This window comes from Leptodactylus fuscus, chromosome 8, assembly GCF_031893055.1.
Source record: "Leptodactylus fuscus isolate aLepFus1 chromosome 8, aLepFus1.hap2, whole genome shotgun sequence".
In the NCBI taxonomy this organism is placed as follows: domain Eukaryota; kingdom Metazoa; phylum Chordata; class Amphibia; order Anura; family Leptodactylidae; genus Leptodactylus; species Leptodactylus fuscus.
This window is the reverse complement of record NC_134272.1, coordinates 30,601,361-30,618,906: the sequence shown is the minus strand read 5'-3', so window position 1 is coordinate 30,618,906 and position 17,546 is coordinate 30,601,361. Positions and strand designations below refer to the sequence as shown.

Below are 17,546 nucleotides of genomic sequence, written 5' to 3'. Positions count from 1 at the left end.
GGCATGTTTTGTTATAGTTAGATTGTTTAACACTGCCTATTAGAGTACTTGCACATTGGATGTAATTCTAGCTAATCCCATGGACAGCATGCAAAAAAAAAGTTGTAGCAGAAATGCTGCGATTTCAAAAAACGAAAAAACGAGTCTTTTCAGACCCCCGAGTATAATGATTGGCGGACCGGGAGAGGTAAGAAACATAAAAAAACACTGTTACTTACCTCTCCTTGATCCTGCCAGGCCTCCTTCCTAGTCATCTGACGTCTATGACGTCACATGAACCCGGCCTGCGTCCCGGGTCATGTGACGTCCAACGTCATTGAAGAAGGACGGCAGCGAAGGCCGACAGCATAGGAGTTGGAGGACAGGTAAGTAACATTAGTTTTTTATGTTTTTTATTCCCCCGGGTCTCCGATTATTATACTTTGGGGTCTGAAAAGACCCCAGAGTATAATAATTGTTTATGGGTGTCCACTATGGGGTATAATACTGTGTGCAGGGGCCATTATGGGGGATAATACTGTGTGCAGGGGCCACTATGGGGGATAATACTGTGTGCAGGGGCCACTATGGGGGATAATACTGTGTGCAGGGGCCAATATGGGGGATAGTACTGTGTGCAGGGGCCACTAAGGGACATAATACTGTGTGCAGGGGCCACTATGGGGGATAATACTGTGTGCAGGGGCCACTAAGGGACATAATACTGTGTGCAGGGGCCACTATGGGGCATAATACTGTGTGCAGGGGCCAGTATGGGGGATAATATTGTGTGAAGGGGCCACTATGGGGCATAATAGAGCGCGCAGGAATGCATAGGAGGGGGTTGGTCGAGGTCGTCAGTGTTGGTCGGGGGGGGGGGGGGGGGCATGTCAAAAGTTCGCCATGGGGCCCCGCCATTCCTAATTACGCCACTGCTCCATGTAGTGATGATGATGTAGGCACCGCTATAGGCTTGGTCAGATTATATTTTCAGATTACACAAATACTGGGGATGGACATTAAGGCTCTTTACAATATATTCTATTTAACATAAACTGCTTTAGTCTACGTATGTACCTGGTGATACATTTTCTCAACAAAGCCAACTGTAAATTTTAGGGGTATCATAGCAATGCCTTTCTTCTGCCAGTAGTTGTCTTTGTTAAATGTTTGGATCTCATTTCTTCTCTTGATATAAGACGACTTCTCCAAACATTCATTCCAGCAACGTCTCAGATTGGTGGCATCAAACTCCTGTTTGTAATGTGTCCGTGCAATGTCTTTATACATGTTTCTCTCTCGGACCTGAAAAAAAATCATAATTTTAAGTGACTGCAACACCATGTGGTTGTTGTGCAAAAATTACTGCAAAAAGACACAAAAATGAATATGGCTGTAGATTGACAACAATCTTACGTGTAACAAAAGGGTAGATTCATGATAGTAATGTACTGTCACTCGGTCTGTTTTTTTGGTGCACGGAAAAGGCCTCTCACCGCCATAACACATAGAAAAAGAATGTTTCGGTCGTCAAGACCTTCTTCAGTATATTGGTTTTAGTGTGGAGAAGGTGGAACGGAAGCCAAAATGGAGGAAAGAACGTCCAGGAAAAGAGATTCATGGGGTAGATTCAAATATGACAGATTTTATTCTGAAAATGAAAATCAATTCCAGTCTTTTGAATGGGGCTATTTTGGTTCCATGCAAACGGATTTCTCATTTATATGAATGAGACAGTAAGGCTGAGTTCACACAGAGTTTTTTGCCGAAGATTTTGACGTGGAATCCGGCTCAAAATCCGCCTCCAAAAACTGCCTCACAATAGAGTCCAATGTAATCCGCTAGCTTTGTATTTCGCTAGCAGAAAAAAGAAGCGACATAACCTGTCTTCAGAAAAAACTGATGGGAGTCAATGGGAGGCGGAAAAACCGCTTCAAGAACTGCTAGCGTTTTTATAAAGGTCCATACACTGTGCTGGAGGAAAAAAACCAAAAACTAAAAACGTCTCAAAAAACACTACAAAAAAAGCGCCATGTAAAAAAAATGCTTCATCAAACCATTTCTTAATTCCAGAAGCGGATTTTTTCCTCTCCAAAATCCTCGCCAAAAAACTCAGCCTAATAGTAGTTTGTGAATCTACTTTTACAGTTTTATAACACTGTTATGACCAGCATAACTCAGCTGTAATGTTATATATAGATAGAAGATACTAATCCAGATAGAATTAAAGGGATTTCCTGACTGGTCCTTAGTAGAGATGAGTGAGTAGTACTCAATCGAGTAGGTATTCAATCGAGTACTACGGTATTCAAAATACTCATACTCAATCGAGTACCACTCGCTATTCGAATGTAAAAGTTCGATGCAGAACCAGCATTGATTGGCCGAATGCTATACAGTCGGCCAATCAACGCTGGTTCTTCTCCTACCTTTAGAAGTCTTCTCCATGCAGCTTCCCCGCAGCGTCTTCCGGCTCTGAATTCACTCTGCCAGGCATCGGGCCTGGGCAGAGCCGACTGCGCATGTCCGCTTGTAGTGCGGGCATGCGCAGTCGGCTCTGCCCAGGCCCGATGCCTGGCAGAGTGAATTCAGAGCCGGAAGATGCCACGGGGACGCTGCACGGAGAAGACTTCTCGGAGGATCCAGCCCAACCCTCACTCGTGGACTTGGTAAGTGTAATTTGATCGAATGTTGCCTACCCCTGAAACAAGCATTTTCCCCCCATAGACTATAATAGGGTTCGATATTCGATTCGAGTAGTCGAATATTGAGGGGCTACTCGAAACGAATATCAAACCTCGAACATTTTACTGTTCGCTCATCTCTAGTCCTTAGTATATGATCAGTGGAGGTCTGACACCTGAACCCTGCACCGATCAGCTGATTCAACTGTCTCCAGTTTCTGGAAGTTATAGAGGCAGAGTCGGAAGTAGTTCTGTTCCTATTCAAGTATCAGGCACAGAACTGCAGTCAGAGGTATAACTATAGGGGGTGCAGTGGTATCAATTGCTACTGCAACGTGAACCCTATTGGGGACCCCAAAGGTCCTTCTACCAGATAAAATGTACCAGTATTCTAAATGACACAAAGAGAGTAGAAGCCCCATTACAGATATTGCATTTGGGCTCTGGGGTTTCCAGTTATGCTTCTGGCTGCAGTACCTCTGCCCTCCGCTACTGCTATACAATATACGGGGCTGCAGCTCTGGGTCTATTAGTTGAGCAGGAGCAGAGTTTCTTCTGGCTCCTTCCATTGCTGTAGCTGGTGCAAGGAGCCATCCCGATTAGCTGATCTGGGGGTCAGACCCACACTAATTAGATATTGTTTGTCTATCCTGTGGATTGATCATCAGTAGGCTATTACATAAGTAATAAATGTATATCTGATCGTGAAATGACCAATAAAGGACTAGCCGGAAAAAGAAAAACTATTCAATAGACAGCTCGAGGAATGACAATGAACTACGTTTACCTGGTCAGGAGGCAACCCTAACTTTGTAGCCACTGCATCCATAATGGTCTCTGTGATCATACCAGTTTGGGGGAAGCCAAATCCACGGAAAGCAGTATTAGAAGGCAAGTTAGTCTTGCAAGCCTTTCCCCGACAGTTAAGATTAGGGAAGTTATATGCACTATCCATCTTAAGTAGAGCCACTATTATTACCTGGAATGTCAAGAAAGAAAATTACAAGTTGTCATATTTTATTGAAATATTATTGATATTTGCCACAAGAAATAATGGATGGAGTTGTCTTACCATGTTATGTCATGGAGTTTTAGTAAAATAGTAAAGTGTACAATTAAAGTGGCTAAAATTAAATTTATCACATCTTCACGGGATAGGTGATAAATGTTTGGATTACTAGGGGACCAAACATTGGGACGCCCACTGATCATTAGTACAAGGGTCCTGTGTCCCCTGTTGAATGTAGCGCTGACCACATGTGCACTACCACTACATATTAATTCTATGGGACAGATAACCAAGTGCTGTACTTGACTGTGTCCATCAGTCACTATATCTGCTTCCAATTCTAAGGAGTGTCCTAACAGAAGAATCAGTTTGTCCAATACGGTTACCAGAATAGATTCATCGGGTGTGCATCCAGCATTGGCATAGAAAGATACATCAGCGCCGACAATTGTTCCATCATTCATAAATCCAACCTGCAACAAACAAAATATATGTTAGACTTAGAGAAGCCTGCAGCCAACAACTGTTGAGAAATTCCATTGTACTGCCATTATAACTCACTTTGTATACCCCTTTGAAAGGATGGCGACCCGCAGTCATTAGCATATCTTCATCGCGGTTCAGAACACACCTAACAGGTTTTTTAGTTCTGAAAGAAATAATAGCATTAATTGTATATAGAACTAAATGTGCTTTTACATATATAGAAAACATCCAGTTTTTGTCCGATCAGACCAATGTCAGTCTAAGTAACTAAGAGCAATAAAACCGTACAAAAGCGTGGACTGATAAGATCCATAAGGCCCTACATAGTGGGCTGCAGCAAAAAAAGTGCTGTGGGAGAAACCGTGGTGGCAATGAATGTTTCACAAAAATTCTGCAGAGGTTCCTTTGCAAACTTTTTGCTTCCATTATACCTATAAGGAACCCGCTGGCGTTTCCTTTGGTATAATTGGCTGCAATTTCCAAAACAGACTTCTTGCAGGACTTTTCTCTCAGCCGGTTTTAGTATAAAACAGGTTGTTGCCCTTTTACGTATAGGCAAGTTGGTTGCTGCTTGTTTACATACATTTTACATACTGCCTATATCAGGAGGGTTTGGCGCCAATGTCTCAAATGTTCATGCAATAGTTTATTGATGGATTTCATACAGTTTCCAATATTGTAGTCAGCAAATCCTATTTACTCAAGTGGGTGTTGCCAACAGGTGATTTTAGGTAATTCTAAAAGATGTCATCAATGAAAAACTAATTTGTGTAACCCCTTCCTGTTAACCTGCCAGACTATAGCCAGGGAGTTGAAAATTGTAATCTTGGGTACAGAAACTATTACAGCAATCCAAATGTGAGTCCTGCCATAAAAAAGTCTATAAAGGAAAAGAACTGTATTTGTAAAATGTTCAGACATTCATAAAAGTAAACTACAGGTAGACTATAGAGACCCTCACCAATTGACCCCTGGTGGAGCAGTCTAGCCAACACTGTGTTCATAAGATTTAGGTGGAGGCAGTGTGTGATCAAGCTGGTGAAGAAGTTACAACTATAAGCATTTCTGTAATTCTTAAAGCCCCCCCAGACCCCAGTGGATTCCCTCAGAGGGCTGTATTACATTGGATGTACTGCTGAGATTGAACTTTCCCTTAGGGAGGAAGCAACATTTATGGTTGGATTGTCCAGGAGAGATGTCTTGGCCTGGAGTGAAGAATTTTCTGTGCCCGAAGGAAAATGCTTGTCCTACAAGGGGAGATTTGTGACGTACCAGATACTGAAGTAATTAGAGTTCTAAGTACCATTTATGCTGTTGAGAAATTTGAAGTGATTGATCGTCACCAATTAGAAGGTGATATACCTGATGCGGTGCTCAAGTCTGCTTTCCTATTTGAGAGTGTATACCAAATGTGATCTGGGTGTTGCAAGATTTGAGGAGAAGATAGGGAGTCGTGTGGCCATTGGACTCAACCAAAGCTAGCCCCACTATGCAAAGAACCTGTCGCCACCACCTCCCACTCCAACCCACGGGAGATCCCACCATTCTGATACTAAACCTGAAGTAATGGAAACCAGTCAAGCATAGATGTTTATTGTGGTTATGAATAGGCTGGTGAATCAATTTGATAAAGCTGAACATGACAAAGGATACTGGCGATTAAGAACCTTTTCAGACATAAGCCTTCTCCTTCTGGCAAAGAGGGGTATGACGTGTGGCGGGACATTGCTCTACAGTATTTATAGGAATTTCAGTATCCTGAGTCAACAAAGCAGCAGAGGATACTTGAAACCTTGCGGGGTCCTGCAATGGAATTAATTCAGGCTACCTGACACAGCAACCCCAAAGCAACAGCCATAGATTTTATGACTGCCCTAGAGGATGAGTATGGTTCTCCGGAAGATGCTACTTATCTCCTCTACAAGTTAAGGACCACCTACTGAAAGTCGGAGGTTCAAAGATGGGCCATGATTAAGAGGGACGGCTGGGGGCATTCGTACTAGAGGTGAAATTCTTGGACTGGCACAAGAAGAACCAAAGCGAAAGCATTTGATAAGAATGTTTTCATTAATCACATGGAGGAGGCTCTCTCTCTGGAGGTAACTTAGGTAAAATGGTGAATGTGCTTTCTCACTGTACCGCAACTGTTGAAATGAAACTGTTGGAGCCTAAGTTGCTCTTGTTCCTCTATCTCTCTGCATATCTCCCTCAGATATGATCAGTCTCTCAGAGTCTGCTACCAGATCAGACAGAGGACTCCTCCTTCTTTATCCCCCACTCCTCCTCAAAGCTCCACCATTGACATCCCCTCTTCTTTCTCCTCGCCAGCTCCTTCTACTTCCTCCCTTAGCTTCATACGGGTGACAGGACATGTAATTTAGTCCCCTTGTAAGGGAATTGCTAGGACAGCAATTCCCAGTAACTGTTTAAACCCTAGGATGGGGCACAAGGGACAGTGAGCCCTAAGCTGACGCCCCCCCTCTTTCCCTTCCTATTGCCAGACCCTATCCTAGGTAATAGGCGACAACCACGAAGACAGTCCCTCCCTGAATACGTGAAACACAAAACGCAGACAAGACAAAAAACAACAAAGGGAGGTCAGCTAGCCAGGGTTCGGTAACAAGAGAGTGATGCAGTGCAAAATCAGAGTCCAAAAGAATTGTCAGTAGGGAAGCCAGAGGTCAAGGATAAGAATACAAGTAAATAAACAGCAAGAGATACCAGAAAGCAAGAGGCAATAACCGGCACCAGTGTGAATGAGAGCAAAGACTAAATAGGGGAGGAAGAACCCGCCCTGAACCTGATAGGAAGGAAAGCTGTCAATCACATGCAAGACAAAATCAAACACTTAATGGACAGAGGCAACATAGGCAGAAGACGGGTGTGGTGCAAATCCAATTAAGAACTAGAGCCGTGTTCACACAGTGCAACTAAGAACTTTAAGCAGATTATCAAACTGCCCACGCCTCCTGCGCCGCAGCACGCGAGCAGAGGGTGGCGCAGAGGCCCGAACAGGCAGAGATGTTACACCCCTGCTAATTTAGTCAAAGTGAACATTTTGCAAATACAGTTCTTTTTCTTTATAGACTGTTTATGTCAGGATTTCACTCACATATGGATTGCTGTAATAGTTTCTGTACCTAAGATTGCAATTTTGTTTTGTGAACAATTGTTTGGGCACCGATTGCCGTGTGTGCAAGCCCGTTAAATCTGGTACTGGCTTAATAAATATTTTATTTGCACTGAATACTGTTGTTCTCTCCTTACAAGGTTATGCCACAACTAATATTGATGATCTGTTTTTAGGTTAGGTTATCAATATATGATTAGTGGGGTCCAACTCCTGGACCTCTTCAAGACAGCTGCAGTGCACCAGAACTAGTACCGCTTGGTAAACTAGGAAATGTACTACAAGCTCCGTTTTGTTCACTATGAAGCTATGGTAGTTCTGGTACAAGTGTCTCCTATAAACAGCTGATGGACATGGTTAATCCATTTTACAGATAAGCCACCAATAATAAAGTTTTTGAATAACCTTAGGTCAAATAAAAGGTACAAACAACTTTTCTCAAACATCAAGGCGAAGAGGAGATTGTTATTTGTCACTGCAATCTCGGGGACTATTCAGACCCTCAATGCTGTTCAGTAATATTATTATGTAAAATGGTTTTGGTTCTGATAATGAAGTGCCTTATGATTTTATAGATGTGGAAAACTGCTAGATTTGGTAAAATGGCTATAAATCAGATATACTACGAAGATACCAAAGAAGCTTGGCCATTCTTCACTACAATAAAGTTGTTGCTGATATAGTTCCACCAAGACTTACTTCCGAGCAGCTACAGCTGCAGCACTTGCAAAAATGCTTGGTTTGGTGATCTTGCCTCCAAATGCTCCACCAACTCTTTTTACACGACTGTTGATCCTGTTGGATGGAACTTGAAGGATGCTGGCCACTGAAAACTGCAAAGAAATGTCACAAGTTTATTGCTAGTAAAATGGGAATCTGTTCCTTTTGGAATAGAAATACTAGTTTGGCAATAATCCCCGCATTATGTTATTAGGCTCATTAAACGAGTCATGCATGATGTTAAGGGGACTGCCCCTAGAGGGCAGCAGACAGAGGCACTGTTCTCCTAATTACATCCTGGAGAATAGATTTGCATATTTTACCCATAATCCCCAGTGGAGCAGAAATGGCTTGTAAGTCTCCGTACGCCTGTGTAGGTGCACACTCTCCCTAATGAGTATGATTATCCCCTGATCCAAGTTTATTGCTAGTGACAGTTGCTATTGCTTACATGTACAGGTCTAAATAAATGATACACAGCAGGTTAGCGGTGGGGATGTTAGGTCAGGTTAGCTATGACAGAATTGCTTATACTAACCTGCTGTGATGTAAGGTATAAGTGAATGAGATTCAAAGAAATCCCATCCACAAACTGCAGCACAAAGTGTCTTGCTCTGTGGATTTTCAACCCGCAGCATCAATTATTGCTACAAGTTCAGCTTCAATTTTCAACCTTTGCAGTGAACATCCTGTAGTGGACCCCTACCATGTATTTGTATTCTTATTTAGTTTTGCTGTAGTTTCTTGTTTTTGTTTAACTAGAGTCGGGATCCATTAATATAGAACATACAGACCCTGGCCATCCATGAAGTACATGGTCAGTATGTAATACTACATTTCTCCTGCGGGCAGCAGCCTTGGGATCTCTGAAGCTGAACCTAAAGTGAATCAGCTGATTCCTGGGCAGTCTTCTACAATCTAGGTTTTGTCTTATTGAGAGCCCAAGGAGTTGTCTATTCCAGAAGTCCTTTTGTGTGAGCAAGATCGTTGGCGTCCCTTGGCTCAATGCCATCCTCTATCTACTCTCCTACGCACTACCTAGAATGTCCTAAGTCAAGGGCTGCAATCTCCTTAGCCCAGCCAAGTGGTAGATTTAACTTAATGTGCAAATTCACATAAAGCAACTAGTTATGCACAAATCTTGTGAGATCTGTTTCAATAAATAGTTATGAGGTTTGTCTATTCGGTCGAACGTGTTTAAAACAAAATGAAAGTGTTATTTTTATACTCTGGAGTCTCTTCAGACCCTAGTGTATAATAAGTGGAGACCCAGGGAAGGGACAGCATCCAAATAAACAGTTATATTCACCTTGCCTCACCTCTCTTGGGCTCCATCGATGCATCTGGCTCCAGCCTCCTGGCTGACCTCACACACCCCAGGAGACCACTGAGACCAATGGGCCTCAGCAGTCACTTGAGCATTGCCACCATCATGATACCTACCAGAAGAGGACCCCTGGGCCTCCTCTTATTATACTCTGAGGCCCGAAGAGACCCCGGAGTATAATAGTGATTCGTGGCTAACAAAAGCCTAGTCTAAAACTTTGGAAAATTTGTGTTGAATCTGCTTTGAGTCAAACCAGTTATCTCATTGCTAAAAGCAACACCTAACCAATTCTTTTTCTCAGTGTTCTTTTGGGATGCTGCACTGACAAGCTGGGACCTCCAGAAAGAGATGCTCCTTGTAGGCCCTATAAAGTATAACAGTATTGTTCTGGAAGAAATAACTCACTTGGGCTGTTGCTGGATCCTGTGTAGAGATGTATATGTCATACTCATTGTCCTCTCCCTTTGGTACAACAAGAACGGAATTGGTTTCCATGTAGAAATGTTCCTGTCCTCCAATATGAATTTCTCCTAGATATTATTAAAGAATAATGCATTATAATCCCAAAGCATACAGCTGGTTTTATTGCTTTAAATGATGAACTACTGCTGAGCCTCAGGAGTCCCCACCCTTCCAATAAATCTCCCATAATTTGCAGGCAGTATGTAATAACCATTGTGTGTCAGTTGCAGGTAGCCAGAATTTATCATGAAAACGCCCCTCCAATATTGCTGTCTTAAGTAGTGTTGAGCGAATAGTATTCGAATCCTAGATTCGAATACCCCAGCTCCCATAGGAATGAATGGGTGCGGGCAATTGCGAAGGGGTTAAGTACCGGCGCCTGCAGCGCGCTGGCCGCTCCCATTCATTCCTATGGAGCGAGGTATTTGAAACTAGAGTTTCGAATACTATTCGCTCATCTCTAGTCTTAAGTAATTTCAAGATCACACATGGAGAGACAACTGCATGTTGGGTGGTGCATTCTCGAAATCAACCTTATATCCTCAAAGAAGTATCGTAATGTATGGTTACTTGAGCTCCATAAACATAAGACTGGAGGGAAACTTAGAGAACTATATCGGCAGGGGATTTGGAGGTATGTATTAGAAAAACATGGATCTTTCTACTAAAAAAGTGGTTTACACTGACTTTAGATCTACAAAAACTAAATTTGAAACATCTGAATACCTACTTAGCAAGTAGCTAAAAGAGGATTACATGGGTTCTCTCGACTTTAGACATTGATGATATATCTATGTATCTGTTATTAATATTAGATTGATGGGTGGTCTGATAACCATCACAGAGCTGGAAGCAAACAGGACAGAAAATCACACACAACCAGCTCCTTCTACTGTATACATGATCAATTTCTATAAAACACCTTAAGGCCGGGGCCCCACGGGACGTAAACGCTGCGATTTGCCCGCAGTGGAGACGCTGCGGGAAAAATCGCGGTGTTTTACAGTGCAAGCAAAGGGGATGGGATTCATGCGAATCCCATGAACACTTTGTGGAAAAAAGCGCAGTGTGGACACGCTGCGATTTGCAAAGCCGTTGCGGTTATGCAAATCGCAGCATGTCAATTATATCTATGGAAACGCCGGCGGCTTTCCCGCAGATATAATGTTAAGAGAGTCAGCAGAGGAAAACTCTGTGAACTTTCTCTTAAAAGCGCTGCGGAAAGAACCGCGATGCGTTCACACCGCCAGTTCTTTCTGCAGCGCTTTAGCGCTGCAACTACGGCCTGTGAGGCCTTAGCCTTAGGCTTGGGCCCCACATTGTGTAAATGCCGCAGCTTGGCCGCAACGGAAATGCAGTGGTAAAAACTGCAGCACTGTACAGTCCCTGTAAAGTGGATGGCATTCTAGCGAACTCCATCCACATATTGCAGAAAAATACACACAGTGGATATGCTGCAATTTCCAAAACCGACAGCATGTCCATTATACCTACAGAAATGCCAGCGGTTTCCCAATAGATAGAATTGAAGCAGAAAGTCCACAAAGGAAACCTCTGTGGATTTTCTGTGAAAAGTGGTGTGGGAAAAACCTCATTGTGTATTCGCTCCATTTTTTCTCGTAGTGCTTTGCTCGCAGTGCTCGGCACATTGGATCTTAGCCTTAATCATACATAATAATAAATTATTTTTTTAAAAAAACAACTAAAGAATAATTCCAATCTTATGGTATCACAAAGACTTTAACAATATGGTATCTATGGCATTGTGACCATATCTAATTGCAGAGCACTTACCTTCAATGATGTGGTCAGCCATTTTAAAAGCTTCCTCTACATTACCATGTAAAATTTCTTTGCTTGGTTCAATGAATGAATTGTGTTTTATGGCATCCTATAAATGAACAATGGATAACATCTTCTAAATAAAGATTTTACAATTTAAGGGGAATGAATGGGACTGCGACATAGGGGTACCAACAGGGGACTATGACAAAGAGGTACCAACAGGGGACTATGACAAAGAGGTACCAACAGGGGACTATGACCAAGGGGCACCAACAGGGGACTATGACAAAGTGGTGCCAACAGAAGACTACGATAAAGGGGTGCCAACAGGGAACTATGACAAAGGGGTACCAACAGGGGAATGCAACACAGGGGTGCCAACTGGGAACTGTGACAAAGTGGTATCAAACAGGGAACTGCGACAAAGGGATGCCAACAGGGAACTGCGACAAAGGGGTACCAACAGGGGACTACGATAAAGGGGTACCAACAGAAGACTACGATAAAGGGGTGCCAACAGGAAACTGCGACAAAGGGGTGCCAACAGGGAACTGCAAAAACAGGAGACTATTATAAGGGATATCATCAGTGTTAATAAGCTACCATGTTTCATCTATTCAGAACAGGTGCTCTTTTCTTTTCAATATAATCAGTTGTTATTACTGAACACCCAGGACACATCATTAAAGGTCTAAGAGGAGGTTAATGAATCAGCTCATAAGAAATAAATTCTAAGTGATTTGGTCTAAATAAGGTCATCTTCTACCTTTAGGGTATTGCTTAGGGCCCCTTATTGTGTCACAACCTGGATGTACTAGAGACACCTCAGATACCACACCACTTTAGAATTAACTTTGTTTTTGTCCCAGAAGTCTCCCACTGCTTACCCCATAGGTTTTGCGTTTCAGAATAAGTCATAAGATAATTCTACCGTGGTGTGTGATGTGACATCATGAAATCTCCTAATATAAATTGTATTCCAAAATAGAAATTTTCTTTGATTGTACATAGATCTATATCTGACTATAACCAATACAGCATACAAGCTTACAACCCACATACATGTAGCATCAGCTTACAGTACTGTACCTCCACTGTGAGAATAAGTGGCTCCTTGTCTTTATAGCTTATCTTCACTTTTGCCGCTGCTCTCCTTGCATGTTCAGGAGTGTCTGCTACTACGGCACATATTATTTGTCCCACACACAAAACCTTAAAGAAGCATATATCATAATACATAACTATGGACAACTTTGCAAATCTTTTTTTTTTTTTTTTGCTCTAATGTATACAATTTGAAAAATGAAGGAACTTCTGTAATAATTGTTTTGTGTCTACAGCTCCTCCGCAGACCTAGGCACCTTCATGACCCCCTTCTACACTGATTAAGAGAAAGGATGATATTTGTCACCATTCTGAGTGGAGCAGTGGTAAGGCAGGGTGAGCTACTCTCTATTTATTTCAATGGGAGTGACGTGCATGATGACCTACCTACCACTGCTCCACTCAGAATAAGGGACAAATGTCTCCAGTTCTCCTGATCACTCAAGGTCTGAGTTGTGGGACCTCCACTGATCAGAAAGTTATCCTTTATACTATAGATAGGTGATAACTTGCTTAAATAGGGAAACCCTTAATGATTAAAGGGGTTATCCAGCTTCCAAAAATTAACTGCAAAATACATCCACATCAGTGATAAAAAACTCATTGTTCCCTTGTGTAATCTTTGCTTGGTTTTATTTTACTTGCTGCTCCTTTTATCACTGTTATTTACATGCAGTGTATCTGTGGACAAACAACATTTCCCATGACTCATCTGCTTGCTTTCACTTTGTGTATACCTCGCTTCTCCACTCTCCCCTGTGTGCAAATTCCCTCCCTGCTATAGGGTCTGTTCTGTGTCACAATGTCTGTCTTGTGTCTCAGTTCTTCAGTCCATGCACCATAGCTCTACTTTGGTCACATGCTGCTGTGACATTCCGTTTGCTGGCTGAACTGCTCACTGGCAGGGGTGGTGAGCTTGCAAATGAAACATCACAACTATGGTAATGACTGAAAATAAATAGGATTTATATTAGGAAGCGTTTTGTATTGATGTATCCTGCTGTTTGTCCCATATTTTTATTTTTTTTAAAAACCTGGATAACCCCTATAAGCACAGTTAAATATTGCCATCAGCAAACAAAAGACTGTATTAAAGGGGCTGCACAGTATTAGATAAACATGACTTCTTTCTGCTGTGAACTAAATGAGGCCTTGCTGTAATAGCACGCACAACCTGTGGACAGAAGTGCCTTAATATTTACAGATTTACCATTATTTGTTCATTATAGCTATAGTAATACTTACCTCCTCCTCTGAAAATAATGGACCTTGTCCAGAGATCTCATTGGGCCCAGGGATATCTTTTGCTCTAATTATATCAACCACACCAGGACTTTTAAGAGCATCAGAAGTATCTATGGACCTAAAAGAATAATTGCAAATTCATAGTGAACTCATTTCAATACATACAACATTGCCATCATGTGAAGTGTATGTAGTGTAGAAACCATTTCAGCCTTGCTGGTGCAAAACAAGTAACTGGATTGTATCATGCTACAGGGACCCTGGATTTCCTTGCTATTGTTAGTTTTAGATACTGTAACAAATAAGTCATAAGAACTTTTCTTTCTGCATTTTTCAGGTAGAAACAGGGAGGAATCCCAACAGACCTCATTATAGTCTATGGGGTCTGTGGGTTTCCACAGGTAACCGCTTTTTAAGCAGATTGGGTTTCCATCTTTTGGGTCCCAATGTGGACCCAAAGAACAGAAACCCCAATGCTAGTGTGACCCTAGCGTAAGACTGTGTGCCCTTCCGAGGAAAATAACCATTAAGTTGTGTGCTCATTGCAAAAATGTAACCACCAAACTACGTGCCCACCAGAAGAACTGTAACCATGTATGAACAAGATCTCTCTTTGGTATTATAAGAGTGCCAGATAGATGGGGTCTTTGTACAGATTTGGTATTGGGACCCAGGAGCTTCATGTTACATCTCTGTTTATTGTTAACAGACCTTAAAACGTCAAATATAAGTTACTTACATAATCTTTGCATAGGCTTTCTTGCTGGTAGCAAAGGCCATAAAAATTTCTTGATCCACAGGTGGCATGTCATCCACATATACAGCTTCCCCGACGGCCTGCTTAATGGCAGACTGGTGTACTATTGGACGGCCCACAGAATCTTCCACTGGCTGCTTGGAGTTAACTTCCTATATAATACACAGACATGTATGATTGTAGAGACATGGAAATCTAATGTCTTGTTTACTGAAAATTACTTGAATTTCATTTATTTAGACATGGCTATATGATATATTATGGTTATGATATGATATAGGACAGGGATGTAGAACCTTTAGAGACCGAGAACCCATACTGCAACCCAAAACCCACCAGTTTATCTCAAAGTGCCAACATGGCAATTTAACCTTAGTACTGTGTGGGTCCACAATTGAGGACAAATACGGACCCGCAAAATTCGGTTCTGTGAATGAGGCTTTACAGAGTTTTCAATTAAATAAAACAATTTTGTGCTGAAAGCTAATAGTTTGTATTTGATACTTTTAAACAAATAATGTTCACTATTTACTTTGCACAGGATCTGTTTTATAGTGATCGTGCAATGTTATTACTGTAGTAATATCACACGTCCGCTGTAAAACAGATACTGTGTTATATAAATAATCAGGGCGCACCCCTTAACCATGCTATGGACGCCTTCCATGCCGTTTGGTCGTCCTGGGATTCTTACTGTGCTCTTTATTTAATAAATAAATAAATAAATAAATAAATAATGAGGGCCCCCCACACACAGTATAATCTACCCAACAGTGGCCCCAACACAGTACAATCTCCCCGACAGTGGCCCCAATACAGTACAATCTGCTCCAAAGTGGCCCCCAGGCAGTACAATATGCTTCACAGTGGCCCACACACAGTACAATTTGCTCCACAGTGATCCACACACAGTGTAATCTGTTCCACAAATGGGTAACAGCAGACAGGGCATTGTGTGCCACCTCTGACATGCATGCCATAGGTTCGCCACCACGAATATAGAATTTTATATGGTTATCATACGATATGGTTATAAAAATCTGAACCTGATTTATTCAATCATACTAAAATATTACCTGGAAAATCTGTAAGGTTTCTGGTGCTTTTTTCTCAAAACCTCTGATAGCACTGAGGTGTTCGGATGCTTGGACATAACGTGTCATCTAGAAACATTTCAAAGAAAAAGCTATATATTATACTGTAGATACAAACACGAGAGGGTTCAGAATTCAACATTGTTCATACAGTCTTTTTTTTATTGGTTTTACATACATTTTTCTTTTTGGAATCACATCACTGCAGCTTATACCTGTTTTTAAGCCAAACTCAGAAATGGATCCAGCAGGAAGGAGTACAGTATACAGTAGGTTCTTCCTTTATATTTCCTATTCCTTTACAATACATTTCTAGTTGTGGCTCAAAAACTAGCATAAAACTCTGCCTCAAAAAATGTTAAATTTTCCCAAAAATTGCCATCTTCTAAAAATGACCAAGAACTCAAAACGCAGGATACAAACATTTGTAAAGCAACAATGACACCAAGTGGCAGCTCTGCCGAGAAGTAATAGTGTTATATTCTAAAAAAGCTTGGAAAGGAGTATACAAATAAGACCTCATTGATAAAAAAGAAGAATTTGCCATAAGTGTCATCTTTTAGGTAGTCCCTATAGATTAATAATAGGTTATCTGGAAATAATAGCCAAACCAGTATAAAAAGTTGTTTTGAGGTTTTTTATCAGGTTTCCGTCTTTTGGAAACCTGTCAGACTGTGACCGGCAGTGGGCGCCCGTGAGCGTTTTATGCTCTCCGCGGCGAAACTGTTTTTTTTTTAAACCAGACACAAAGTCCTGCAGGTCCGACTTTGTGTCCGGTTAAAAAAAAAATTGTTTCGCCGCTCACGGGCGGACACTTTTCAAACTCATTCGAATGAATGGGTTTGAAAAATGCCTGCAGGTTTCCGTCTCCTGCCCAGTTTCGTGCAGGAAACGGAAACCTGCAGAACGGAGACCCCGGGCGCAGATGTGAACAAGCCCTGACAGTGGAGAGATATCAGTTCCGAAACTAATGGCATCAATATCTCCAGGACCAGGGCAATTACCGAGAAAGCTGACCATGAAAGTACACTGAATTCATCCTCGGCAATCATGTGGGGCACGCTAACATTATGATGGGGCCTCATCGGTGACAACCGTAATGCGCAATGTCAGGTACAGACTGGTGGATGTCTAGGAGAGGTGAGTAAAAATGTTTGTTATTTTTACAGACCTCCCCTGGGCAGGCTTTTATTGGAATGGGACCCTGCAGCACATGACGCCAAGCTCCTTTTCGTTATCAGTATGGCGGGGCCTGAAAACGGGGATTCACTGGTATCCCGCTGGGCCAGTTGGAACTCGGAGTAGAATTGCCACATTCAGACCTGGATTGCTGTGTTTTTCACCCCTCATTTTTATGTGTTGACCCTATCAAGTACCATTATCTCTGTTGTTTTCCATACACTATTTTATATGCTTTTTTAATATATACTTTTACTATAGCTTTATGGTCAAGAAGTATAAGACAACTTACAAGTTTATCCAGATGCCGAGAAGATTCAAGGTAGAATTTGAACAAATAACTTGCAACCAGAGAACGTTTGTATTCCACTTTTCCCTCAAGGGCAGAAGGTGAAATCGACAACTCCTTCTGGACCTGCTTGTTGGCTTCAGACAGCATGCTATCATCCCAGTGCCTGCCAAGTACAGTACAAGACATTAAATCTCCTATAATCAATCTATCTATCTATCTATCTATCTATCTATCTATCTATCTATCTATCTGTCTGTCTGTCTGTCTGTCTGTCTGTCTGTCTGTCTGTCTGT

The 17,546-nt window shown here is 41.9% G+C and overlaps 1 protein-coding gene across 1 annotated transcript in view; it reads right to left on the bottom strand.

Moving 5' to 3' along the window:
- The window catches only part of LOC142217228 (aldehyde oxidase 1-like), a 95,191-nt gene that overhangs the window by 19,307 nt on the left and 58,338 nt on the right, over positions 1–17,546 (bottom strand). Inside the window, exons 15-26 of the mRNA XM_075285424.1 lie at positions 17,254–17,416; positions 15,765–15,851; positions 14,671–14,840; positions 13,932–14,049; positions 12,672–12,794; positions 11,592–11,688; positions 9,741–9,865; positions 7,988–8,121; positions 4,234–4,321; positions 4,059–4,145; positions 3,451–3,642; positions 1,057–1,284 (exon numbers count right to left, since the gene is read on the bottom strand). Of these exons, the coding sequence (XP_075141525.1) occupies positions 1,057–1,284; positions 3,451–3,642; positions 4,059–4,145; positions 4,234–4,321; positions 7,988–8,121; positions 9,741–9,865; positions 11,592–11,688; positions 12,672–12,794; positions 13,932–14,049; positions 14,671–14,840; positions 15,765–15,851; positions 17,254–17,416 (1,612 nt within the window). The remainder of the gene's footprint in view (positions 1–1,056; positions 1,285–3,450; positions 3,643–4,058; positions 4,146–4,233; positions 4,322–7,987; positions 8,122–9,740; positions 9,866–11,591; positions 11,689–12,671; positions 12,795–13,931; positions 14,050–14,670; positions 14,841–15,764; positions 15,852–17,253; positions 17,417–17,546) is intronic.